Source organism: Grammomys surdaster, unplaced genomic scaffold, assembly GCF_004785775.1.
Source record: "Grammomys surdaster isolate TR1022 unplaced genomic scaffold, NIH_TR_1.0 165, whole genome shotgun sequence".
In the NCBI taxonomy this organism is placed as follows: domain Eukaryota; kingdom Metazoa; phylum Chordata; class Mammalia; order Rodentia; family Muridae; genus Grammomys; species Grammomys surdaster.
The window spans coordinates 15,687,219-15,714,192 of record NW_021604613.1 but is presented as its reverse complement, the minus strand read 5'-3'; the positions used below and the strand labels follow the sequence as shown (position 1 = coordinate 15,714,192).

At 38.0% G+C, this 26,974-nt stretch overlaps 1 protein-coding gene across 1 annotated transcript in view; it reads right to left on the bottom strand.

Annotated features, from left to right (window-relative positions):
• The window catches only part of Pard3b (par-3 family cell polarity regulator beta), a 951,194-nt gene that overhangs the window by 472,511 nt on the left and 451,709 nt on the right, over positions 1 to 26,974 (bottom strand). The window contains exon 6 of the mRNA XM_028765737.1: positions 15,569 to 15,660. Within this exon, the coding sequence (XP_028621570.1) occupies positions 15,569 to 15,660 (92 nt within the window). The remainder of the gene's footprint in view (positions 1 to 15,568; positions 15,661 to 26,974) is intronic.

The window sequence follows — 26,974 nt, the reverse complement described above, 5'->3', positions numbered from 1 at the left end:
AGAACAAAATCTCTCCCTAATGAGACTTTCTTGAAAGCGACTGTACAGACCATAAACACACAGAAATAACTCTAGGTACATTTAGCCTTGAAGTTAGGGTTTTCTCCCCAGAAAAGGGAAAACATGGGATAAAAATATTTATTAGAAAAAGCACTGGATTGCAGTTTATAATGCCAAGGAAGCCACAATTGGTAACACAGTTGGGCATGTTCAAAGCAATATAAATCAAAGCTTGCATCAGTTGGACTCAATGGAACAATTCCAAGTTTTCACCTTCCTGTTTATTTATTTATTTCTATATTTAAGGCAGAAAGAGAGGTTGCAAAAACCAGAGAAAATGTATTATAGAAAGAAATAGAAAGTCTGACCCGTCTAACCTAGCTCAGATTAAGGAAAGGATGAGCAAGAAGCACTAACGGGAGTGTGTATGACTGAAATTCACAATGCGCTGGAAGCCTCCGAGTTATAAGAAGTAGAACTAACAAGTGTTTGTAAAGATGAAAAATAATAACTATGAACAATTATTGGCTCCTTTAATCCCAGAGAGAGAGAGATACAAAATTGCCAAGGAAATGATAAGTTGAAGCAAGCACCACCTTCATGGAGATTGTAAACATGTTCCTATTGTTTTCCATTCACAGCAAGAAGACCTGAAACAAGATGTCAAATAAAGAGTCATGGTTGTCTCAGATACTCTTCTGCTTCAAATTGAAAATGGTCAAAATTTGGGTCCTGGCTAGAAAAGTTGAAAACAGCATTAAGGAAACAAAGTGTCTGATGAATTCACTGTACATTGAGTATTTTTAAAATTATCAGCAATCTAATACATACATACATACATACATACATATACATATACATATACATATACATATACATATACATATACATATACATATACATATATATATATATATATCATATGCTAGCCAGTAGATTAGGCTTATTGTTAACATCTTTTCCTTGCAAGCATATTATGAGTAAGAACTAAAATAATAAAATAAAAATACAATAAAGGCAAGACAGTTTCTAGCATTTTGGGAAAATGATTCAATTTCAAAACCAATAATAAGTTTCAAATGAGCTCTGAGATATTACTGATACATTCAACTTGTTCAGTCAAGCAGGCTATAGAAGAGATCTGCAATAAAATCACAAAGCAAACAACCGTGAGCACTATGACATAGAGCATAAGGACTTGTTTTTTTATGAGTGATGTGTAAGGGTATGAGCATAGATAGATCTGGAGACACTAATGTACAGTAAGTCTTGAATGAAAAACACTTGCTGGGCACAGAAACTTTGTAGATTTTAATGATCTGATACAGTTATTTTCATAGCATGGATTTACAATTAAATTTAAGACCAACTCCAATAATACTTACTTGAAAACTTTAGAAACTGAGACTAAACTCTTTTTTAACCACTAAAAGATGATTATCTTTCTCTTTATAACTCTTCATTTTGCCCACCCCCACAACTCTCTTCTGACAAATGTATCAAGTATCCCTATACCATGGAACATCACCCACACTTAATGTAGAAGCTATAAAATATTAGTGTTTAGTCTAGGGAAGATTTAAACATTTCAACTCATAAATGGCTTTTATAGATCCTGGCTTCCATGGAATTCATTTATTTTTTCTATTTTATAAATATTTCTTTCAGTCTACTCAAAACCTCTCTTGTAAAACATAATAAATTCTATGCATAATGCTATTTTAGTAATTAATAAGCTTGTGTTTTTATATACAGCTAAGTAAGTCTTATGTTTTATTCTGTCTTATTCAAAACTACTAAAATATGGAGATGCTGTTTAAGAAAATTCATTTCTATATGAAATTACATTTTTCTATATTTTATGGTAAACTTTTAATTTTTCTTTATACACAACAGTCATAATTCTTCAACTAAGATTCTTGATAACCTTTTTAAAGTACTCAAGAAAGGTTATCTTTCAAAAAAATTTTAAACAAAGTGGACTTGCAATTTTATAAACTAATAAATATGCAAACATTCACAGATAATGAGATCTGATTAATAAAGGCAACATTCAGATGTTTGGATACATGGATCCTGCCCTAAATATATAAAATGTGGTCCATAAGTTGTTTCAAAGAAAGGCATCTGAAATATGATGTAACATAGATAAGATCACATATCTTTATTGATTGCAAAAGTAGAATCATGGCAATTTTATACGTATTTAATAATGTTGTCTAGAAATGTCTGTATGTATACACCCTCAATGGTACGATTTATACAAAGATGTGAATATGTTGCTAATGTTATTTGTTTAGATAAACCCAAGCGAAATTTGGATTTGGAGAGTAGTTGTTCAAGTTCGGAGGACAGTACAGAAGTCATGTCATGTAAGTGATAAGGTGGACCAAGAATGAAAAGTATAGAACACAAGGTAGAAAGGGTATTCTAGAAATGGAAAGTAAAACAAACCATGAAAATCATGTGACCCAGGTGAGGTAAGGATCACAACATGGAGAAGTGATCAGACTCCCTAAGATCAAAGCAGTTATTCTGGAAGATGCTCACAAACATCAGGTCAACAATTCCATATTCTCTCAGTACACTAAGGTCCATGTGACAGTGCTGACTCAATAATCACAGGAACAGCCATTGCTAGTTGAAGAGTTCAGGATAGAAAAGGCTACAGATCAGTGGATAAAGATAAGACTGTCATCATGGAGAGCTGTTCTGCCAGAGCTAGATCCCAAGAACTTCAACTGGTTTCTATTGACAAAGAAGAACTGAAGCTTCAGGCAGCTGATGCAATGTGTGCTACAGGTGTCTGCAGGTCTGATTCCTTTGCCCAAGACAAATAAACAGAATTTACAACATTAATAGTATTCAATAGAGTCTCAACTGGAGAAAAAGGATTATGGACAGGGGACAATATTTTTCTATTTTTCCCCTAAGGGTGACTGTGAGTCCAGTGTCTATCTCAGTCATTTAAACCAAGATGCCAAGCCTTAGATTTCCTCATTTCTGTAATGAGGACTTCAATGTTTATACTTTCAATATTTGGGACTCCTCCTTCCAAAAAGAGATGTTACTTTTAAGGCAAAAATAACTCACACATCACAAATATGTGTCTGATCAATCATGTATATATCAATCATGGGATTGATAACTTTTCGATATTAGTGTGACTATAAGAATCTCCTTTCTTTTTGAGATGGACTTTTTACTGTTTTGTAGGTTGGCCTTGAACTAGTTATCCTCCTGCCTCAGTTTTTGGATTATAGGCCTATGTCATCAGACCTAGTTTGATTATTAGCATTTTCTAAGAGAATAAACAGAATAATCTATTACAATTGTTTCTCATTGATTTTCTCTGTAAAACTTAATATTAAACACTGTATGAGCAAGGGATATATTCATTCAGTATATTGCTTACACAGAGAGGAAAGACAAAAGGCCTTACCAAATGGTCTGAAGACATGAGCTTGTTGTGTCTTTAGGGAATGAGTTGCAGACCTATCATAACTGATACAAACAGTATGGACTCAGAGAAAAATCTTAAAGAAGGTTTTGCAGATGACCCTGAATTGTACTCCATGTAGAAACATCTTGTGGGTACAAATGCATTGATTGATAAATCTCCTAGTTTGATGGTAGGTATACTATTAACTAATCTGTTTGGATTCTAATAATTTTAATTCAATTATAATAAACTCAATCATTGCTATGGGAAAGTGCCATAAAAAATCAATCAGTCAAGAAACTCTGATTAAATATTGAGAAAACGAAAGTGTATTCTGCAGTGTTTGGGTAAAACATTCTTTAGATATCTGTTAGGTTCATTTAGCCTGTTAGGTCATTTGACTCTAGTCTTTCTCTGTTTACTTTTTGCCTGGGTGGCCTATCGGTTGGTGAAAATTGGATACTAAAGTCATCTATTCTTACTGTGTTAGGACAAATTTAGGCTTTAACATATAGTTGTATGTATTTTACAGAATTGGTAGACCTGGGTTTGGTGCATTTATATTTAGAAAGTGGGCACTAAAGGTATTGTTACTAGGAGCACTGTGATAATTGCTGTGATTTAGAAGGAATTACCTGGCAGTTATATGTGGGAGCAACTAAAAAGATAAAAGATGAGGGAAGTCTGGTATTTGAGACATATTAGTAAATTGTTGCAACCATCTTGCATCTAGGGAATATAGGCTTAAACACTTATTTATGAATGGAGCATAAAATCACCAGGACAATGTCAATACATTTTGAATTGGACTCTGCAAATTATTTGTCTTTTGGATGACTGTTATGTACAAAGAAGCAAAGATAAAACATAATGAAAAACTCGGCAAGTCTAGGAAAAGTAACCTTGGGAGATGGGAGCTGAGCAACAAGGTGAGGTCAGATATGCCAAAGGAATCAGGGAGAAGGAAAGGTTTTCTGTACTTAGTGCTTGCTATTAAAGAGGTGCTCTAAGTGTTTTAGGGAAACTACCCAAATGGAGCCCTTTATTTCATTGTATTTTATGATCAAGATGAGAAGACCTATTAGTCACAGGACATACATATTATAAGACTAGTAAAAAAACATCCTTTTACCAGCTTTCAAATTTGTAGCTATGCTGATGATTCATTGAATAATTTTGTTTTGTTTTTTTTATCCAGTAAGTCAATCACTTAACAGATCTGCTCCTCTTAGATTCTGAGACCTGTACTGGGTGCCAGAAATGCTTTTGATTCAGTCTTGTTTGGGATAATACAGAGTTAGCATGAACTATAACATGTGTGATAATGACTAGGAGACTTGCTATAGCAATTAATTATTCAGCCTTTCATTTAACACTGTACTAAGTCAGCTGCCTCTAATGTACCTTAATTAATCTTCACAGAATCTATGTGATCATAAAAGTCATTTTCCATATGAAGGAAGTATTTTAAAGATGTTCAGTAATTAGTCTAATAATGCACAGGTAGCAAGGTGAAAAGCCAGTGTTCAAACCTAGACCTTATCTAATTCAAAGGGTTTTGAAAGAAATGCTAAGTAATGCCATTTAGAACATTTTACTCAATCCTTATTCATAGACTCAACTAGAGAATAACAAGAGGTCCACATTGGAGAGGGGAGATGGTAAGTTATTGCAATAGCTTAGCTGAGAGATGACAGAGCCTGAAGCAATGACTATGCCATGTAACAGATGTGGACTCTACAGATTCACTTAGCTTCTGTGGTACCTGTAAGGAAATAAGCCTAAAGTCTTACTCTTCTGCCAAGCTTTATGGTCTGTCAGGACTTTCTTCCACATGAGGATGCTGCCCACATCAATCAATTGTAAGGTGCTTCTAACTTTGTCTTTCCAATCACCTTTACCACCTAAACAAGTGTAATCTGCAAGTTTCCCCTGGGAGCTGAACATTCCATACCATAGAGATTATCCTTATCTACCTTCTTCTCTGAGTATAGGGGTATTTTAAAAATATTTTATTCTCTAGAATATCATACATTAATATAATGTGATATGATCATACCTACCCCTATCCGCATCAACTTTTTCTTCTCTCCATGTCTATTTTTCTGTCTTTCTTTCCTTTCCTGATAATGCTCTAAGTCTAATTACTGTTGTCTATTTGTGTATAGGTGCAGAGTCAATGACACACCCTAGAAATGAGAGTCTCTCTTCTCTGAGGCTACCACTTGCCAATAGGTTCTCATTAAAGGCTGCTCTCAATCTCCATCAGATAAGCATCTCTCCCCTGAATCCTGCACCATCTCCAGTGGGAGGTAGTCAATGGATAGATACATAAGAATAAGATACTGAATAGTCAGTCCTAGACTGGACATTTTCACCAACAACTTTTCTCAATCCAGACTCAGGGAATACTATAGAGTTGGGGATGGGGGCAGAAAGAATGCTGGAGCTGGTGATGGAGAGAGGAGCTGCGGACTGCTGACTTCTAGACAAGATATGGAGAGTACACTCATGACCTCATGACAGCTATGGCAAGGGCTCAGTGCACACACAGGAGCAATGCAGCCAACACTGAGGCCCAGATGAGGAGGTGCTCTTCAGGTCCACCCATTCACGGAGGCATTCTGGTCCTGTGACAACATAGTCTGCAGGCTCTGGGATTTTGCATTCACACTATATATTCTGAGTTTGCTTTGCACAGAATCCAGCTATACCTGTCACCACGTGTTTCCCTGTGCAGGTTCTATGGCACGAAGTCAAACCAAGGATTCAAATGGTATGCATAAGCAATCAGCGGATTTCTGGCCAGAGCAGTAGACCAGAGATGAACTGCATGTCTAGCTGTGAGTTGTCCTGAACAGTAGTTTCTTGTCCTACTAAAGACAACAATGAGACACATAAAAATGTCTGTTTTGAAAATTTATATAATGATTATATACTTTAAGAAATCATTCATGATACTTCTCTCAATTACCTGATATTTCTCTCACTTACTTATAACCAGAAAAACCTGATTGAATTTTCTCCTGAAGCTAAAAATAAATAAAATAAAATAATAAAATAAAATAATAAAATAAAATAAAATAAAATAAAATAGCAAACAACTATATACCTTATGATGGGTGTCCATACAACATAGTGGGAAACGTTTGCCAAAGATAATATTTTAAAAAATTGAATTAAAAATTATACTCGATTCCACTTCCCTTCCGCCCCTGCCTGGTCCTTTGGGCTGGGGCAGACACAGAGTTGGTCTGCTCCTGTGGAGATACTGAATCCTGAGCCTTCCTAGAGGAGCCACTGCACTCAGAGCAGCAGACACCAAGGTGGTTTGCACTTGGGAGACATCTTATCCTGAGCCATCCTAGAGGATCCACTGCACCCAGAGCAGAAGGATTTCCAGATCCAAGAGGTGGCCTGAGTCCCAGGAGTTCTTCCACCCAGGAGATTAGGATCAGAAGACCACAGAGACATCTGGACTCTGAGGAGCTCTGCCACAAGCAAGATAACTGGAAATACAGACTCCAATCTTACACAGTGAGGGCAGGTAACACTAGAGTTAACCAGATGACGAAAGGCAAGCACAAGAACATAAGCAACAGAAACCAGAATTAAAATCACTTCTGATGATGATAGAGGATTATAAGAAGGACATAAGTAACTCCCTTAAAGAAATACAAGAGAGTACAAGTAAACAGGTAGAAGCCCTTAAAGAGGAATCACAGAAATCCCTTAAAGAAATGCAAGAAACCACAAAGAAGGAATTAAACAAAAACATTCAGGATCTGAAAATGGAAATAGAAACAATAAAGAAAGCTCAAAGGGAGACAACCATGGAGATAGAAAACCTAAGAAAGAGATCAGGAGTCATAGACGCAAGCATCACCAACTGAATACAAGAGATAGAAGACAGAATCTCAAATGCAGAAGATACGGTAGAAAATATTGACACAGTTGTCAAAGAAAATGCAAAATGCAAAAAACTCCTAACTCAAAACATCCAGGAAATCCAGGACATCATGAGAAGACCAAACCTAAGGATAAAAGGTATAGATGAGAATGAAGATTCCCAACTTAAAGGGCTAGTAAATATCTTCAACAAAATTATTGAGGAAAACTTCCCTAACCTAAAGAACAAGATGCCCATAAACATACAAGAAGCCTACAGAACGCCAAATAGACTAGACCAGAAAAGAAATACCTCCCGTCACATAATAATCAAAATATCAGATGCACAAAACAAAGAAAAAATACTAAAAGCAGTAAGGGAAAAAGGTCAAGTAACATATAAAGGCAGGCCTATAAGAATTACACCAGACTTCTCACCAGAGACTATAAAAGCCAGAAGAGCCTGGACTGACATCATACAGACACTAAGAGAACACAATTGCCAGCCCAGATTACTATACCCAGCAAAACTCTCAATCACTATAGATGGTGAAACCAAGATATTCCATGGCAAAACCAAATTTGCACAGTATCTTCTCACAAACACAGCACTTCAAAGGATAATTGATGGAAAATGCCAACACAAGGAGGGAAACTACAACCTAGAAAAAGCAAGGAAGTAATCTTCCAACAACCCCAAAAGAAGATAATTATACAAACATAATTCTACCTCTAATAACAAAAATAACAGGAAGCCACAATCATTTTTCTTTAATATCTCTTAACATCAATGGTCTCAATTCCCCAATAAAAAGACACAGACTATCAGACTGGATACACAAACAAGACCCAGAATTTTGCTGCATACAAGAAACGCACCTCAGTGACAAAGACAGACACTACCTCAGAATAAAAGGGTGGAAAACAATTTTCCAAGCCAATGGTCCCACGAAACAAGCTGGAGTAGCCATTCTAATATCAAATAAAATCGACTTTCATCCAAAATTAATCAAAAAAGATAAGGAAGGACACTTCATACTCATCAAAGGAAAAATCTACCAAGGTGAACTCTCAATTCTGAACATCTATGCTCCAAATGCAAGGGCACCTACATACATAAAAGAAACTTTACTAAAGCTCAAAACACACATTACACCTCACACAATAATAGTGGGGGATTTCAACACCCCACTCTCAGCAATGGACAGATCATGGAAACAGAAACTAAACAAGACACTGTGACATTAACAGAAGTTATGAACCAAATGGACTTAACAGACATCTATAGAACATTTCATCCTAAAACAAAAGAATATACCTTTTTCTCAGCACCTCATGGTACCTTCTCCAAAATAGACCATATAACTGGTCACAAAACAGGCCTCTACAGATACAAAAAGACTGAAATAATCCCTTGCATCTTATCAGATCACCACAGACTAAGACTGGTGTTTAATAATGACAAAACCAATGGAAAACCCATGTGCACATGGAAACTGAACAACTCTCTACTCAATGATGACTTGCTCAAGGAAGAAATAAAGAAAGAAATTAAAGACTTTTTAGAATTCTATGAAAATGAGGACACATCATACCAAAACTTTTGGGACTCCATGAAGGCAGTGCTAAGAGGAAAACTCATAGCTCTAAGTGCCTACTAAACTGGAGAGAGCACACACTAACAACTTGACTGCACAACTAAAAGCTCTAGAACAAAAAGAAGCAAATACACCCAGGAGGAGTAGAAGGCAGGAAATAATCAAACTCAGGGCTGAAATCAACCAAATAGAAACAGAAAGAACAATGCAAAATATCAACAAAACCAGGAGCTGGTTCTTTGAGAAAATCAATAAGATAGATAAACCGTTAGCCAGATTAACCAGAGGGCACAGAGACAGTATCCAAATTAATAAAATCAGAACTGAAAAGGGAGACATAACAACAGAAACTGAAGAAATTAAAAAAATCATCAGATCCTACTACAAAGGCCTATACTCAACAAAACTGGAAAATCTGGATGAAATGGACAACTTCCTAGATAGATACCAGGTACCAAAGTTAAACCAGGAGCAGATAAACCATCTAAATAGTCCCATAACCCCTCAGGAAATAGCAGCAGTCATTAAAAGTCTCCCCACTAAAAAAAGTCCAGGACCAGATGGTTTTAGTGCTGAATTCTATCAGACCTTCAAGGAAGACCTAATACCAATTCTCTTCAAACTATTCCATAAAATAGAAACAGAAGGAACACTACCCAGTTCGTTCTATGAAGCTACAATTACACTCATACCCAAAGCCCACAAAGACCCGACAAAGGGATGGTTCAATATTCAAAAATCCATCAATATAATCCACTATATAAACAAACTCAAAGAAAAAAAACCACATGATCATCTCACTAGATGCTGAGAAAGCATTTGACAAAATTCAACATCCCTTCATGATAAAAGTCTTGGAAAGATCAGGAATTCAAGGTCCATACCTAAACATAGTAAAAGCAATTTACAGCAAACCAGTAGCCAACATCAAACTAAATGGAGAGAAACTTGAAGCAATCCCACTAAGATCAGGGACTAGACAAGGCTGCCCACCCTCCCCCTACCTATTCAATATAGTACTGGAAGTCTTAGCCAGAGCAATTAGACAACAAAAAAAGTCAAAGGGATACAAATAGGAAAGGAAGAAGTCAAAATATCACTATTTGCAGATGATATGTTAGTATACTTAAGTGACCCCCCAAACTTCCACCAGAGAACTCTTAAACCTGATAAACAACTTCAGCAAAGTGGCTGGTTATAAAATCAACTCAAACAAATCAGTAGCCTTCCTCTACATGAAAGATAAACAGACTGAAAAAGAAATTAGGGAAATGACACCCTTCACAATAGTTGCAAATAATATAAAATACCTTGGTGTGAATCCAACCAAGCAAGTGAAAGACCTGTATGACAAGAACTTCAAGAAAGAAATCGAAGAAGATCTCAGAAGACGGAAAGGTCTCCCACGCTCATGGATTGGCAGGATTAATATAATAAAAATGGTCATCTTGACAAAAGCAATCTACAGATTCAATGCAATCCCCATTAAAATCCCAACTCAATTCTTCACAGAGTTAGAAAAGGAAATTCTCAAATTCATACAGAATAACAAAAAACCCAGGATAGCAAAAACTATTCTCAACAATAAAAGAACTTCTGTAGGAACCACCATCCCTGACCTCAAGCTGTACTACAGAGCAATAGTGATAAAAACTACCTGGTATCGGTACAGAGACAGGCAGGAAGATCAGTGGAATAGAATTGAAGACCCAGAAATGAACACACACTCCTATGGTCACTTGATCTTTGACAAAGGAGCTAAAACTGTCCAGTGGAAAAAGGACAGCATTTTCAACAAATGGTGCTGGTTCAACTGGAGGACAACATGTAGAAGAATGAAAATTGATCCATTCCTATCTCTTGTACAAAGCTCAAGTATAAGTGGATAAAGGACCTCCATATAAAACCAGGTACACTGAAACTAATAGAAGAGAAGGTGGGGAAGAGCCTCGAATACTTGTGCACAGGGGAAGAGTTCCTGAACAGAACACCAATGGCATATGCTCTAAGATCAAGAATTGACAAATGGGACTTCATAAAATTGCAAAGTTTCTGTAAGGCAAAGGACACTGTCAATAGGACAAAACGACAACCAACAAATTGGGAAAAAATCTTTACCAATCCTTCATCTGATAGAGGGCTAATATCCAATATATACAAAGAACTCAAGAAATTAGACTCCAGACAACCAAATTACCCTATTAAAAAATGGGGTATAGAGGTTAACAAAGAATTTTCAATGGAGGAAACTCGAATGGCTGAGAAACACCTAAAGAAATGTTCAGTATCCTTAGTCATCAGGGAAATGCAAATCAAAACAACCCTGAGAATCCATCTCACACCAGTCAGAATGGCTAAGATTAAAAACTCAGGTGATAGTAGATGCTGGCTAGGGTGTGGAGAAAGAGGAACACTCCTCCACATTATTGGTGGGACTGTAAGATGGTGCAACCACTTTGGAAATCAGTGTGGCAGTTCCTCAGAAAATTGGACATAGCATTACCTGAGGATTCAGCTATACCACTCCTAGGCATATACCCAGAAGATGCTCGAACATATAACAAGTGCATATGCTCAACTATGTTCATAGCAGCCTTATTTATAATAGGCAGGAGCTGGAAAGAACCCAGATGTCCTTCAACTGAGGAATGGATCAAAAAATGTGGTATATTTTCACAATGGAGTATTACTCAGCTATTAAAAACAATGAATTCGAGAGGTTCCTAGGTAAATGGGTGGAACTAGAAATTATCACCCTGAGTGAGGTAAGCCAATCACAAAAGAACACACATGGTATTCACTTACTGATTATTGGATATTAGCCCAGAACCTTGAAATGCCCAAGATGCAACTCACAGGCCACATGAAGCTCATAAAGAAGGAAGACCAAGTGGGGGTGATTCGGTCCTTCTTAGAAGGAGCAACAAAATACTCAAGGGAGCAAATATGGAGACAAAGTGAGGGACGGAACCTGAAGGAGGGGCCGTCTGAAGACCATTCCACCTGAGTATCCATCCCATGTGCAGTCACCAAAGGTAGATGCTGATGTGGAAGTCAGGAAGTGCATACTGATAAGAGCCTGATATGGATGTCTCCTCAGAGGTCTTCAAGAGTCTGACATATTCAGAGGCAGATGCTCACAACTAGCCATTGAACTGATCATGGGGTTCCCAATGGAGGAGTGAGAGTGAAGGCCATTGGAGCTGAAAGGGTTTGTGGCCCCATGAAGAGAGCAACAATACCAACGAACCACAGCTCTCAGGGTCTAAACCACCAGCCTGGGAGCACTTAGGGAGGGATCTAGGGCTTCAGCTGAATATGTAAGAGTGGAAGGCCCTGCTGAGCATAGGTTGAAGAAGAGATCCTTGACCTCATGAAGGCTGGACACCCCAGGGGGTAGGAATTTGAGGGTGGGGAGGTGGGAGTGGGGGGGTAGGTAGGGGTTACATCCACAGAGAAGAAGGAGGAGGGGTGAGGGGATAGGGGGTTCCTGGGTGGGTGGGGGAAGGGGAAGGGGACAACATATGAAATGTAAATAAAACATCCAAAAAAAAAAAAAGACACAGACTAGCAGAATTGGTGCTAAAGCCATTGACACAGAGTTATAAATGAATGATATCAATGTGCTATGTTCATTGATTCTCATTATTTTGTTGATATGGTGTATTTGTTTTTCACTCTCTTGACTTGTTGCTCAGAGATTATTGCTTATATTTTCTTAGTTGTGTTTACCTATTCAAGATGAGTTTTCCTTTGATCACCTTCTGTCAGTTTAGATTTGTAGATAGTTATGCTTAATCTTGGTGTTATAATAAAATATATTGTTTTTTCCAAATAAATAGATAGATAAATAAATAAATAAATCTACATGTACAAAAAAATGGGCAAATCTGCGGTACATTTTCCTAATTATTGATTTATGGGAGAGAGTCCCTCCCATTGTGGCTGGTGGTCCTGGGTTCTATAAGAGAACAGAATGAGCAAGCCAAGAGAAGCAAGCCAGTAAACAGCACCCCTCTACGGCCTCTGCATCAACTCCTGCCGTTAGCTTCCTGCCCTGCTTGAGTTCCGGCCCTCACTGCTTTTGATGATGAACTGTTAGATGGAACTGTGAATGAAATAAACTCTGTACGGCACAAAAAAATTATACTCAAATACAACAGAAATATTCTATTTATTGTGGCTATACAAGAACAAGCATACCAGTTTCTAAAAAGTGAATGCCCTGGAAATGTTCTTGTATGAATGCTTACAAGTCATTAATAAAAATTCCTAATGAACAATAATTATGGCCATATGGCTGAGAATCATAAAGCTGAAGAGAGTCTACGTGGCCACTTGATAAAGGGTGGTTACCCTTTCAGAAGTAAGTAGTTGGTTTCATGAAAACTGACTGGCACATATTAGGAAAGAATGCTGTGAACAAATGAGCGGCAGCTACGACAGTACTTTCTATTGCTACATTTACTGTTGGAGAAATGCTAATTTATTTTTATGCTAAATTGAAACAACTTTTTGAAAATAATGATAATAATGGAAACTATACAAGGTGATCCTATCCAATCTAAAAATTTCCAAATACAAACTGGTCCACAATATGAAACTTTTTGAACACTGACATAATGTTTGGAAGGATTTGCATCTTGCAGGATCTTAGGTTTTTTTGTTTGTTTGTCTTTTGTTTTTTCTTTTTCTTTTCTCTCATTTCATTTTTTTTCTTTCTTTCTTTTTTAATTTGGCATACACAACCAGTACTGTCTACCTACATAACACAACATTAAAAAAATAAACAACAAACAAAACAAAAATAAAACTAAACTAAAATCTGAAATACTTCTGACCCCAAGTATTTTAATTAGGGTTAATAAGCATGCTACAGAGAAAATGCTGATAATAATAGGAGTGATAGCATCAAATCCAAGGTTCACTCTGCTCAAAAGGACTTTATATATGTTATCACATATAAACAGTTAAAAACTAATACAGAAACTCCAATACCAACATGCTGAGGCACCCCCCTCTCCTTCTCTCCTTCACTTCCTGTCTCTCTTTGAGTTATGTTTTCATGTACTGAAGGCTGGACTTGAACACAACTGTGTAGTGGAGACTAATACTGAGTGTCTGATTCTCCTGGCTCCATCTCTCACATAAAGTGCCAGAATTATAGGTGTGAACTACCACTCTTGGCTTGCATGGTTCTGGGGATTGAATGAACTCAGAGTTTTGTACATGTTGAGCAAACACTCTTCCAACTGAACTATAACCCAACTCTATTACTTCGATTTTGTAGACAAGGAGAGATGGATGGGTAGAATAAGGCTTGTATCCAGGCAGTGCCTATGGCTATGACATTAAAGATCAGTATGGAGAAGAATAGTTGACTTCACTTTCCTTAACAATAGGAACAATCCTGGATGGCAAAGCAAATTCATTTCCCAAGCATCAAGTGAAATATTATAAGACTGTATAAATACAACCAACAGAAGTACTCATAGCTAGAAGCAAAGCAAAACACTCAAACACAAAAAACTCTAAAGAGCTCTATAAACTGCAGGCCAAAGACAAAAAAAAAATTTAAAAATCCTAGTTGCCCAGGAGGGATATCAGCCTTGCCACTAGAAACTCAGCCAGATTCTCAGGAGTAGTGCGGGCACAGACCTTCGACTAGAATTTACCAGCCATTTTTCTAGACCAGCATAATTTCCACTGCACTCTTGATCATGTTCTTATACTCACATACAGTTGTAGCTACCATTCTCTCACCAAAGAAGCTTTTCTGGGCAGTAAATGGAGACTATTTTAGAGAGCTATAACTAGACACACAGGAGAGATTAGCCAATTGTGAGGAGCCAGACCCAATGCATACATCTACAGCATGGTTCCATATCTATGACTCAGACATCTACAGGATGGTTCTTGTATCTATGACTCGAGGACCATAAGGAAGAGAAGGTAGAGACCTGTGGGGCTAGAATATGGAGATGTCTCCTGTAAAACCATCTCCCCTAGAAATGGCTGCATAAACAAGACCGTGGCATTATCCATAGATAAGGAACTACAGGCAGTCTTTGCTGAGAGAGGAAGAATTGGCTTTTCCGAGGGACGAGACCCTTCAATGGCTGTTCATTACAGAGCAGTTAGCCTTGAAACCACATACCTGGACAGCAAAAAAATGACTCTGCTTGTTGTAGTCATATATTTGTGCATATAGACACACATACTCATGCATGTGGGTGCATTTATCAACAATTATGGAAGAGGAGGAAGATATCAATTTGAGGTAGAGCATATAGGACGTAGCAAGAAGGTGACTTGGGAGATGCTAGAGGGAGGAGAATGAAGGAGGACAGTGATACAATAGAATGCATAAAAAATAAAAATGAAAAAGAAATGAACAAAATCCTGATGTAGAAGAGTATTAGAAGCCTTCAGTATTATTTGTACAGGTATGGTTCTCAGGAAAGTTCTCATAGCTTATGTACAAAATGGGAGATAGGAATAAGTAACTGATGTTTGAATGGAATGTACTTTATCACACAGTTCTAATGTTCTCAGTATATCCTGTAAAATTAGAACAACTAAAGTCCATTAAATAGAATGATGTCAAATTTAAATAAATAAGAACATCCTATCTTCATACCTCAGTTCATCCTTCGTTTTGTGAAGCATAAAAAGCCCTGTCTGTTCGCCGTTGCTCATAACTTCTCTGTTCTCCACGTTCTGGGTGGAATCCTGGAATGAAGGAAGTTACAGGTTGTGGGTCTGCACATATAGAATGGAAGCTTTGAACAAAACATTTCAACTGAGAGAGGAAACAGTGTTGCTCTGGACACAGACAGTTGGCTCCCATTTCTTCTGAGACTGGAAACAGCTGTTAATGTCCTCAGTGCTTTGCTGTGCCCTCCTCTCCTCTTTGGTTCCTGAAACACTCAAATGGACCACTTGCACAAGGCGATATGTTGACCTCAGGGGGATACATAGCTTAACTTGCTGCTGCTACTCAGTCTTAGGTTGGGGTATTGTGTTTTAAACCCATTTTGGGAAAAAAATACTAAAAGGAGTCTCCAGTGCTAAGCAATGTGAAAGGAGTGTCAGTGGCTTCTACATGCTGGTACTTTCACAGAACAGTGAAATGTAAGACAAAAATGAAGAAAATAAATTCCAATGAGACATATATCTAAAGCTTACAAGATAATATTCACATCTAAGAGACAACATGTAATGCTTGTCTTTCTTCCAAGATGATTGTTATTTAGCATCATTCGTTTAACCTGGAATTTTTATTTCTCTTAACACCCGATTGATATTCCTGGGTATAAATGTACCACATTTTCACTATCTATTTATCAGCTAATATATATCTAGGGTGGTTCTAATTTCTGGATATTATATAGAGAACAACAGTGAATATGGATGAAGAAATATCTTTAAAGTATTGTGTGGAGTCTTTTTGGTACACGTTTGAGAGTTGATTATATATAGCTAGAATTTTTGGTAGACTTATTTTTAGGTTTTTGAGGACTCCCCTACTGAATCTCAAAGCGGCTGTACCAGTTCACACTCCCAGTAATAATGAATAAATGTCCTCCCTTCTCCATATTTTCCCCATCATGAGCTGTCAATTTGTCTTATTAGTCTTGGCCACTGTGACTGGGTTAATATGAAAATCCAAGTGTTTTCAACCTTGCATTTTCCGGACAGCTAAGGTTGTTGAATGGCTTTTAAGTGTTTCGCAAACATTTGTGTTTCTTTTTTTAAAAATAATTTATTTATTCTTTTGAACTCCTAAACCTGATAAACAACTTTAGCAAAGTGGCTGGATATAAAATTAACTCAAGCAAATCAGTAGCCTTCCTCTATGTGAAAGATAAACTGGCTGAGAAAGAAATTATGGAAATGACACCCTTCACAATAGTCACAGACAATATAAAATACCTTGGTGTGAATGTAACCAAGCAAGTAAAAGACCTGTATGACAAAAACTTCAAGCCCCTGAAGAAAGAAACTGAAGCAGATCTCAGAGGATAACATTTGTGTTTCAATGAGAATTCTCTGCTAAGTTCTAGACACTCCTTTTAAATTGGGTTGTTTTTAGGCTTTTCAGGTTTTTCTACCTTTTTAATATGTTATAAATACTAATCCTATGTCAGATATATAATAGGTATATTTTTTCCATTCTGTGAGCTAAAATCTTTGCTCAAGTAATGGTGTCATTTGCAAGAAATAAATGCACACCCAAAGGCTTTATGTCTTAGACAGTTGTTTGAAAAGTAGCATCAAAAGACTTTTGCCTTGCTACAATTTTCATAAAGAGGAAGAAGCTATAGGTATATCATCTCAGCTAACAGGCAGTGTTTGTCACTTGCCAAAATCGCTTCTGTATACTGCAATAACAAAACCCTTTACTATTCTCTGGGGATGAGGCAGGAAGGCGGATGCTGGAGGCAGTCCACGAAGACATAAAGCCAACTCTAAATTGACTCTGGCATTGCAGTGCCTCAAAACTTAGGACAAAGACAGCTGTCTCTTATTGGGTTATACAAAATCAGTTTACCCTCAAACTTCAAAATTATTGGCACAAATGATTAAGGCACACTTTAGCTTTCCTTCAGTACATTACATGATGAGATGAAAAATCATGAACTCACACCTATCTAAAAATGAAAATGAGTATTTGCCCTCTATAGCTTACTTAAATAACTTGAGGAAAAATCTGTAAAATCTTGACTTTTAAATTTGGGAGGAGAGGGACTAGAATAAGTCTTGATTGTGGAGCACGTAAGGCTCAGCATAACGGTTGCTAAACAGCCTCTACAGTTCTTAACCAGAGCGCAGAAATATTAGTTGTGGGATTTAAAATCCTGAAACTTGCCTCTAGAAATAGAAGTATCATGCTTTGGGGGGGTGTATATTTACTTTTTAGAATAAAATCATTGCAACTTCTATTTTTACTGCTATATTAAATTTGAGGGTGAAGATGAACAGCAGGGAATGTAAAGTGGGGTGCTACTGTAAAGCCTGTCTGTTTCCCACATTATAACCCTTTCCTTCCCAGTGATTGTGCCTGGCTACTCTAAGAATATCCCTTACGGCTTCTATCGAATCATGGCGACATGTATGTGGCCCTCACAAAAAGACAAGCTGAGTTACTACATTTTAAAAAGAGTGAACATTTTTAGCAACCCTTTCAGGATCGTGGGAGCATTAATGACAGCCAGAATGTGTCAGATTTAAACAGCACTATGCTATTTTTAGCTTTAAAAATCAACACTTACACAAATATTCCCAAACCAATTAGCAGCAGCTGGAAAGTAAAGGTGTTTACATTTCGTTACCACTGGTGCTAACTACAGCAAGTGCTCACAGGCTGCCAGAGAGGGGCCGGGCACCTGGAGGGCAACCTTCTCTTCAGGGGTCATCACAGTGTCCGCACCAGGCTCTTGCTTGGTAGTTCACAGTTTGTACACGTTGCTGATTCCATGCAGCAGAGAGTACATTGTTCACTATGAAGTGTCGCTAAGATAGGCATCTCACTCTTGGTGAGGAAAAAAAAAGTCGGAATAAAGGCTACCTAAATTCTCACTGTGTTCACCTGGTTGGCTATAACTGCAAAACAGTTTTATAGTTTGTTTTCTCCTTTCTAAGGTGAAAGCTAGAGCAAGTTTCTTTACCCACACTCGCTTCTCTATGAGTTACAGATGGAGTAGGCTACGTAGTCTTGGTGTCCCTCTCTATATATTTAACCATTTGCCCATAAAACTTGAACTACAACTGAGTTATGTTTCAAAACCTCCAGTGCATTTTAAAAGAAGATTTGCATTCTGAAAAGCCAGCCACAAGTTTCTTCTGAAATCACACATGAATTTTAGAATGAGAGTAAGAGCAACATTTATCCAGTGAAAATTTGAACGGGAGGCTATGTGCCTGGTGCTCATACATAAACATAATGTAAATTTTCAGATTAAGATTCTGGGCATAATTTCAGAATATTTGTTTTTACTTTTTAGAACAAAAATATCTTGCTAAAGTAAAAACAAACTGCATTTACTATGCACACACTTGGAATTAACATGCATTTCAGTAGTCAGGCATTGTTCCACAAACTCTACCTAATACATGCTCTTCCTGTTGCAGGCAGTGCCTTGCTGTGGAAGTCTCTGATGATTCCATGAACCCATCCCTAAATGCTTCAGTCTCAGCCACTCAACAGGCAACGCTTTTCCTACCCACACACACACACGATTGTATTTTATAACCACGTATTTAGACACTAAGAAGACATTTTTAAATGCTAAATTACTAGTCAACTAAATTATATTTTTTCTCTTTTATTCTACTGTAACATGTAAACTCTAACATTGATCAGAACCATCCAAGGCTTTGAGGAAACACGCATTTCTGGGCCCTACCCTAAAGTTGGAGCAACAGGTATAGGCAGAGCCTGAGAGGTTTTGTTACAAATATCTGATGTTGCCAGGAAACATATAGGAGGAATCTTAGAGTAGTGTAGGTCTAATCTCTGCAGGCAAAATCATAAACAATGTTAATCAACCCATGAAAGGATGGTGCTAGCTTAGTCCAGTCACTTTTTACTTAAGGAAACGGAGACCCAAAATGGCAGAATGGCTCTCCCCTCTTATATACTATGATAATGGCAAAGTCCTGTTTCAGGATTCTCAAGTCTCCAACCAAAGCTCTTTGGGTATAATGGTGAATACTTAAGGAATGCTGACCCAGCTAGACCATGATTACCCACCAAGCTGTAGCTTGCACCGTAGATTCTATTACCTTTCAAAGCCACTAACAAAGATATGCAACCATGTCTTAGAAATACTGGCTGAGCAAACACATAAACAAACAAACAAACAAACACATATTTAAATAAACATATTTAAATAAATACACACTTAAATAAATGTGTATGGCTTTTCTTGACCTCAAGATATTTCACAAGTAACTAGATGTATATTCAGTACATCTTTGTGTGATTTCTTAGCTTGTTTTTGTTACATAGTTTCTCTGTGTCTCTCTGGATGTCCTGGAACTCTCTTTGTAGACCCAACTGGCCTCTAAGTCACAAAGGTCCACCTGCCTCTGCCTCCACAGTGCTGGAATTCAAGATGTGAGCCATCACACCTGGCTGATTTCTTGGCATTCTATTTTCCCAGATGAAGTCATGATGCAAAAATCATGATTAATTAAGACCACTGCCTGCTAAAATTTAGATTTGTGATCGAATGCAAACATATTAGCCATACCTATTATGATGATTACTCTGCTTCATTGTCAACTTGACTGGATTTAGAATCACCTAGGAGACACATCTCTCTGGTGATGTTTTTGAGGTGTTTCTGAAGGTGTGTCTCCCAGGAAACTCTTAATCTAATCTAGCTGACATTAAAGAGTAGTCATCCTATCAGGAAAGACCAGTGTACAGTGGTGGGATGTGGTGCTGCTCTCAGATAGTCTAGAGTCCCAGCTTAAATGCCATAGCTAATTTATCTAGGGAACAGACCGATGAGCTCAGCTCTCATTTTCCTCATCTGTAAAAGGGCTGGAACACTTTCCTGGTTCATTCCAAATATAAGATGTCTTTGTGGAGTACAAGCTGTGAGATGCAGTAAGTTAAGCCTCAACTGAGGGAACACACACACAAGAATAATTTAAATACATGTTTTCTGGATGCTCTTCTTGATCCCCAAACTCTCCTTTCCTTTGTCTATTCTTCTCTATTCTCTTACCATATTCATTTCCATGGAATTTTAGGAACAAATCTACAGTAGGAAGAATATTTGAATGCAAACTAAAACTCTTAGTCTTTACCATGGTTTGCTCCTTTCCTTTTTTTTTAAACTTTGTTTTATTGACCTCATGTTTTCTCACACTGCTAATAATAAGCACAATGAGAGATCATTATTAGTATTTCCCAGGAATCTAAATTATGTTTGAGAGGACAAAGGAAATTTAAAAAGCAAAATCCTTAAATATGCATATTCTTTACATACATTACTTGATGAGGTTTTGGGTCAGTTTAGCTAGGGTTCGTTTCTGTTATTTGCATGGGTAAATATTTATAAATTGTCCTAAATAAACATAATACCATTTGTCAAAATACTTCTATGAGTTCAAAGTGAGGCTAGGGAGACACCTGAATTCTATTTTGGAAGATCTGAGTAAGTTAGACTACCTGGTCCAGGCGTCAAAAGTTAAAACCTTCATTGATTTCAAAGTCAGCACCTCATCTGCTCCATCAGTCTTCAGTGAGAGCCATCCCACTGCTCCTGAGATGCTCACTCACAGATGTTCAAGTACTACCTGCTTTGCATCCTCTAGAGCTGTCAAAGTTCGGAAGTTCAGCAAAGCAATTCCTTAGCCTCCTATAATGCTCACTCCTTTCTCACAGTCAAATAGCATTTTCAAAAGTGCCAAACACAGAAGGAGAAACAACATATATATTTAAATGTAAGACAAAGACAGACATATTCGTGTTCACCATTTCAATTTATAATTGGATTCTTTTGCTCCATCTGGTTTCAGCGAAGTTTCTACCGGTTTTTCCATATCATTACATTTATGAAAACTGCTTACACCCAATGCTCAGATGAGCCAAGATAATGTTTACAGTTGAGGCTCTGCCTCAGCTCATAAATACCTATATTCACATGAAGTGCCTCCACCCCCAATACCTGCTGCTACCAGGTTGTAAATATTAGCTTTTCTTTCACTTACTCTGTCCCTTTAAGCTGCACATTATTTTCAAATATTTCAAGTCTAGGCATGGCTAAATGGACAATTCGATGATCCTAACACCTTGGCTGCAATTACCCAATGTCACCTAAAGCTGGTGAGTATTAAAAGGTTTGGAGAAGTAAGACACATTCAGCAAATGAAAAAATAAAGCTCTACCCTAATCATTTTTATTTTGCTGAGCGAAATGTATTTCAGTCAAGTCTTGATGTAGCAAATGCACTTTATATGTTGGGGCAAAGCTACACAAATCCAAGGGTTCCTTAGGAGTGACCCAAGATAAAAGATCAGCACATCATTAAAAATCTTTCTGTTCGCACACTCTTCATCCACACAGCCACTGACTTTCCTGCTGGCCTCTGCACAATAGCCTGCACCATGAAAATGTGCTGTCCCAGCTTCCAAACTAAAGATATGTTCTATACTTCTTTCAGTACCCAAAGGAGGTAGGGTGGAGAGGAAGAGGAAGGTGAGGAAGAGAAGGAGGAGCCATAACATCATCCAGATTTGCATCCCTCCTATCCAGCAGTATATTTTTCAAAGTTCTCAAATTTAAAGAATCAAGTTTATATTACAAAGCTCTTCTTCTTATTTTATATATAATTAAATTTATAAGTCCTCATAGTTCATGAATAAGGATACTTGAAGTATATTCTGGGTGCCTACAATCTGTAAGCCTTTTAATCTGTTTTCATGAGGCTCAGAGTTCTCCCTCCTACCTCATGCACTTGTTCTTTTCCTGTGACCTCATGTGTCCTGCCACACAATCATTTTGCTTTTCAATCTATCATTCTTGCAGGTTTTGTGTCAACTCTTTTGGAAGTCCCTGGTTTCAAAATGAATTCCCCAGTTTGTAAGATCTACTTAAAACAACCAAAACAGAACAATTTAAGCAGGATTTTCTCAGACAAAAAGAGATGCTCTTGAGACAGTCTCAAGAATTTCATTGGCTGAGTGAGGGACAATAGGAAAGGAAAGGAGGAAAGAAGTGGGTGGATCAGAGCCTCCACTGCCTTGGGATCCCAATCATATACCCACAGCTTGAGATAAAGTGCAGATCTCTGAGCTCTAGCAGGCAGAGGATGAGGTTGTTTTCCCACCAAAAGCAAACAAAACTCCAATGGAGAGTTGAGAGACATCCTGTAAAGGTAGCTGTAAACAAGACCAAAAGATACAGTGATCCCAGGAAGCAATCAGCATGCATTTGCATGTATATTTTGTAGCAGTACTGAGGATTAAGCCTAGGGTACCAAGTGCTTTACCATGAGCTACATGAACACCAAAGGCCAAGCTATGAACTACAGTCCCAGAGTCAGGCTACTTTAATCCTTTCCATTGTGGGGACCTCACTTATCTACTGAAAAGATCTTATGCTTGGGTTATACAGAGCTGAAGAAGGCACTGCTTCCTCTGTAGCACGTCCCATTCATTGATAAGATGAAGACTTTAGACCATCTCTTGGCATGGAGTCTACACCAATATCTAGATACAACTGCTACAGAGAACTGCCTGGCCTGCTTGACAAATGTTCTTCCATACTTTCTCGTACCTCCTGATTTTTGTGCCATTCTCTCTCTGAACACACTGCATAGGCCTCATTTCTATCACCAACCTCTTCATCCCCCATCTGCCCAGCCCTGGGAAAACTCTATGGCACTGGCCTGGGGAAGGCACTAACATCCTCACAAGCCTGCCTACCTTGCTTTGTTCTGAAATCCTTGAGGTACAGAATGTGTCACGTCTGTCTTTGTGACCCTGTCATTTGGCAGAGGCCTGAAGTGCAATAAATATTCCACTTGAGAGGTGTACTGACTTGGTAGAAATATTTTTTTCCTTAAAGATTCCCAGGTAGTTTTCAATAGAAGAAAATATTTATGATGTGCATAGTACTAAGAACCTGGGTGTTCAGAATATTATACTCTACGGGGAGGATTCAGAAAGGAAGATGTCACTGCCTTTGGATTCACAGCTGAGAGCTAGCTGGCACCATTGCCAGAGGCATGGCTGGTAAGAGAATTTAAAGTACAATTGAAATCTGATCTTTATTTATCGATTGAAATAGTTGAAGTAAAAAAGAATGCGCTGATTTGTACCTGGCTAGTTATGATTCTTTATATATGCTCTTATATTTTATTTATTGTAATATATTTTAAAATGACTTTCATTATTTATAAAATGTAGTAATATTTAAAGCCACCTAAGTCCCACAGCTGCCAGATGCCTAGTTTGGCAGACTGCTGCCAACTGGGAAAGGAAGTCAGTATACAGCAGCCTCCTGATCCAGAACCTGAGGGAGCTTCTGGATGGGGGTTGGGACATGAGACTGGAAGCAACCAGCAATATGTAGCTTCAGTCTTGTAGTAAAGCTCATTTTGAATTTCTTTTCATGACTCTTTTCAGCTTCTGGTGCTGTCTGATCAGTATAGTCAATTGTGGGCAAAGGAAAACACCAACAGTATTTACTTTTCCTTGTTTTCTCCCCTTTTATCCCCACAACAAGCTGATACCTTTCAGAGTCTCCCCAGTCTTCCAAAAGTCTCCACACTACCTCATGACTTTTCTCAAGTGTACCCAGAAATTCTCACAAGAATTCTTTCGAGGATTCTCTGGTCTCTAGAGCCAAGTGAAAATGGACTTTCCAGCGGGCACACATCAGCAGCAGTGTGTAGTGGACATAGCAGCTGAGTTTTTCCTCAACTGCTAACTGCAGTGGTTTCCTCGAATGGGATCTGATCACCTCACCTTCCCATTCCCTTCTTATTCACATTATCATCCCCTGTCACCTCCAGATCAGCCCTGCACCCCTATTTTAACTTCAACTGTACCAGCCCCTCACCTCACCTCATACCAGTTATTTCTACTTGCTCAGAGACCTCACAGCTTGACCTAATGACCTTCTTTCTCTAAGAGCCCTCCATGTCACAAACACCAGAGCTAAAATCTGTCAGAGGCCACAAAGGCATAGGTTCCCAAAGAAGCTCTCAATGTGACAGTGGTGGTTGTTCTTGCAATGAAGATGCACACAGGCACAGTCAGGATTTTGTATATGATTACAGGGCTTTCCTAACATATACATCTGTGATGACCCCACAAACTACACAGTGACCCTTAACTGCTAGTCTAATTGCATGTCTTTGGTAGGAATATAAGAACCTGGTAGAACTGAAATAGTAACACGTATTTCATATGCAGCCTTGCAGGGTGGCAGCAATGTGGTAAATACTCGAATAGCAAGCAGTAGATCTGGCAAACAAATGGCCTGAGTGGATGTGAGCAGGAATTCCCTTGACTCTGTTCAGTTGCTTATTACTTAGTACTGCCACACAGGAGAGAAGCACAGTATGAATGCCCTTTTAAAACCTGTTTGCCAATCCCATATCTTACTGAATGCATGCGTCTCACCTAGGCACATCAGTAAGGTTGCGTGATGGTAACATCACTATATATCCTATATGCTTGGCCTCAGGTTTACATCCAGTTTACACCAAACTTCAGATGCACATCCATGGGAACTCACGGTTCCCCATTCTTCACTACTTCATTGATTGGCTACTTTGTGTAGAGAGGAAAACTTTGGCCTCTAATGCTTAAAGCTTTCTCTGCGTCCAGACCCAGGCAATTGGTAGAAATGTGTAGTAAAAGCATACTGTGATAAGATTCCTTAATTCACATTTTTGAATTGCTTCTATCAGACAATGATGATCTAATTTACATGTCATTGCTAGATGAATTCTTGAGTTTTGTCTAGAGTTTCTAAATGAGCATCATTAGTAGGCAATTCTTTAGGTTAGGAAAATTTAAGCAATGAAAAGTGGAGAGTGAAAATGAAATTATAATGTACTGCATCATCAAGTAGAATGACTCCAAACCAACCTCTCTCAGACTCCCTTGACCAGTGCCAGCATTCAACAAATCTCCCTAAAGATGGGCATGGCTTCTGGCTAATGAATTCTGACAAAACAAAGCCACCTGAAAATACTTGAGTTTTATCAGCTTAGTTAATTGTTCATATTTATCTTTATAAAATATTTTAAGTGTGTGAATGAGCAAGTGTGCCTTCACATGAGGATAGGGAACCTCTGAGGCCAGAGGTATTGGAGCCCCAGGAGCTGGAGATATAGACAGCTGTCAGCTTGTCTGACATGAGTGCTGGGAGCTGAACTGGTGGGCATCCTCTTAGCCACCATGTCATCCCCGTAGTCCCAGTGAATACTCATGTAATCGTCATTGAACTAATGAATGAACAAACCAACCTACGAAATCTGCCATTTGGTTGGGTAGTCATACATACCATTGTCCCATCAGAGAAGCACAGGCTCCTGTGCTTTTTCCTTAACTTCATGGAAGAAAATCAAACCAAAGAGAAAGGATAACTAGCCACTTGGTTAAATGTCAGCTTGCTATAGTTTTAAGTACTCGAATATTTCCAAAAACACATTTTAATAAATAGTAAGAACAATAGCAAGATATGAATTAAAATTTTGAAGAAAATAATTTTCAAATCAGCAAGAGATCACTTACATAATGCCATATGATACAACAAAATAGGTCCTCAAATTAAAAAAAAAAAAATTCTAACCTACATTTCTTTTGGTCTGACTGAAATAGAGATTTCATTTTATTCCAGTAGTGTTAAGGTCCCTACCACAGCACCATGTTCCAGACATGGCCATATCTAATTAGGACTGTGGCCCCACAGCTTTACCTAACCTTCAAGGTTACAGAGAAGTGCATGCTCTTGTAGTGAGAGGTTTTAAAGTACATGGTGACAGAAAACTCCACTCTTTACTTTTCATTACTTCATAGTAGCTGAGTGCACTCAGCTATACAAACAAAACAAAGTCACTAGTGACTTTGTCACTTATAAGGGCAACCTGAGCCGACTGACATTTCAGTATTTGGCAGCAGGAGGGAATTATAACAAGATGCAAGAATTGCCAATTTATATAACTGAATGGATTGGTTTTTATGTTTGTTTGTTTTTTTGTTTTGTTTCTTTGTTTTTCTGTTTTTTTTTCTGGGAGATGATCTTCAGAAGAACTATCAAATCACTTATATAATAATAAAGCATACTCATTTTTGCTCCTGTGCATATGTGTGAGTCTGCAGACACAAATGTGTCTACATATGTGCAGGCGTGTCTGCACATCAGAGGTCAGCTGCAGCTATTAATCTTCAGATACCATCCATATCATTTTATTGTTGTTGCTGCTGTTGGTGGGTTGGTTGGTTGGTTGGTTGGTGGGTGGGTGGGTGGGTGGGTGGGTGGGTTGGTTGGTTGGTTGGTGGGTTGGTTGGT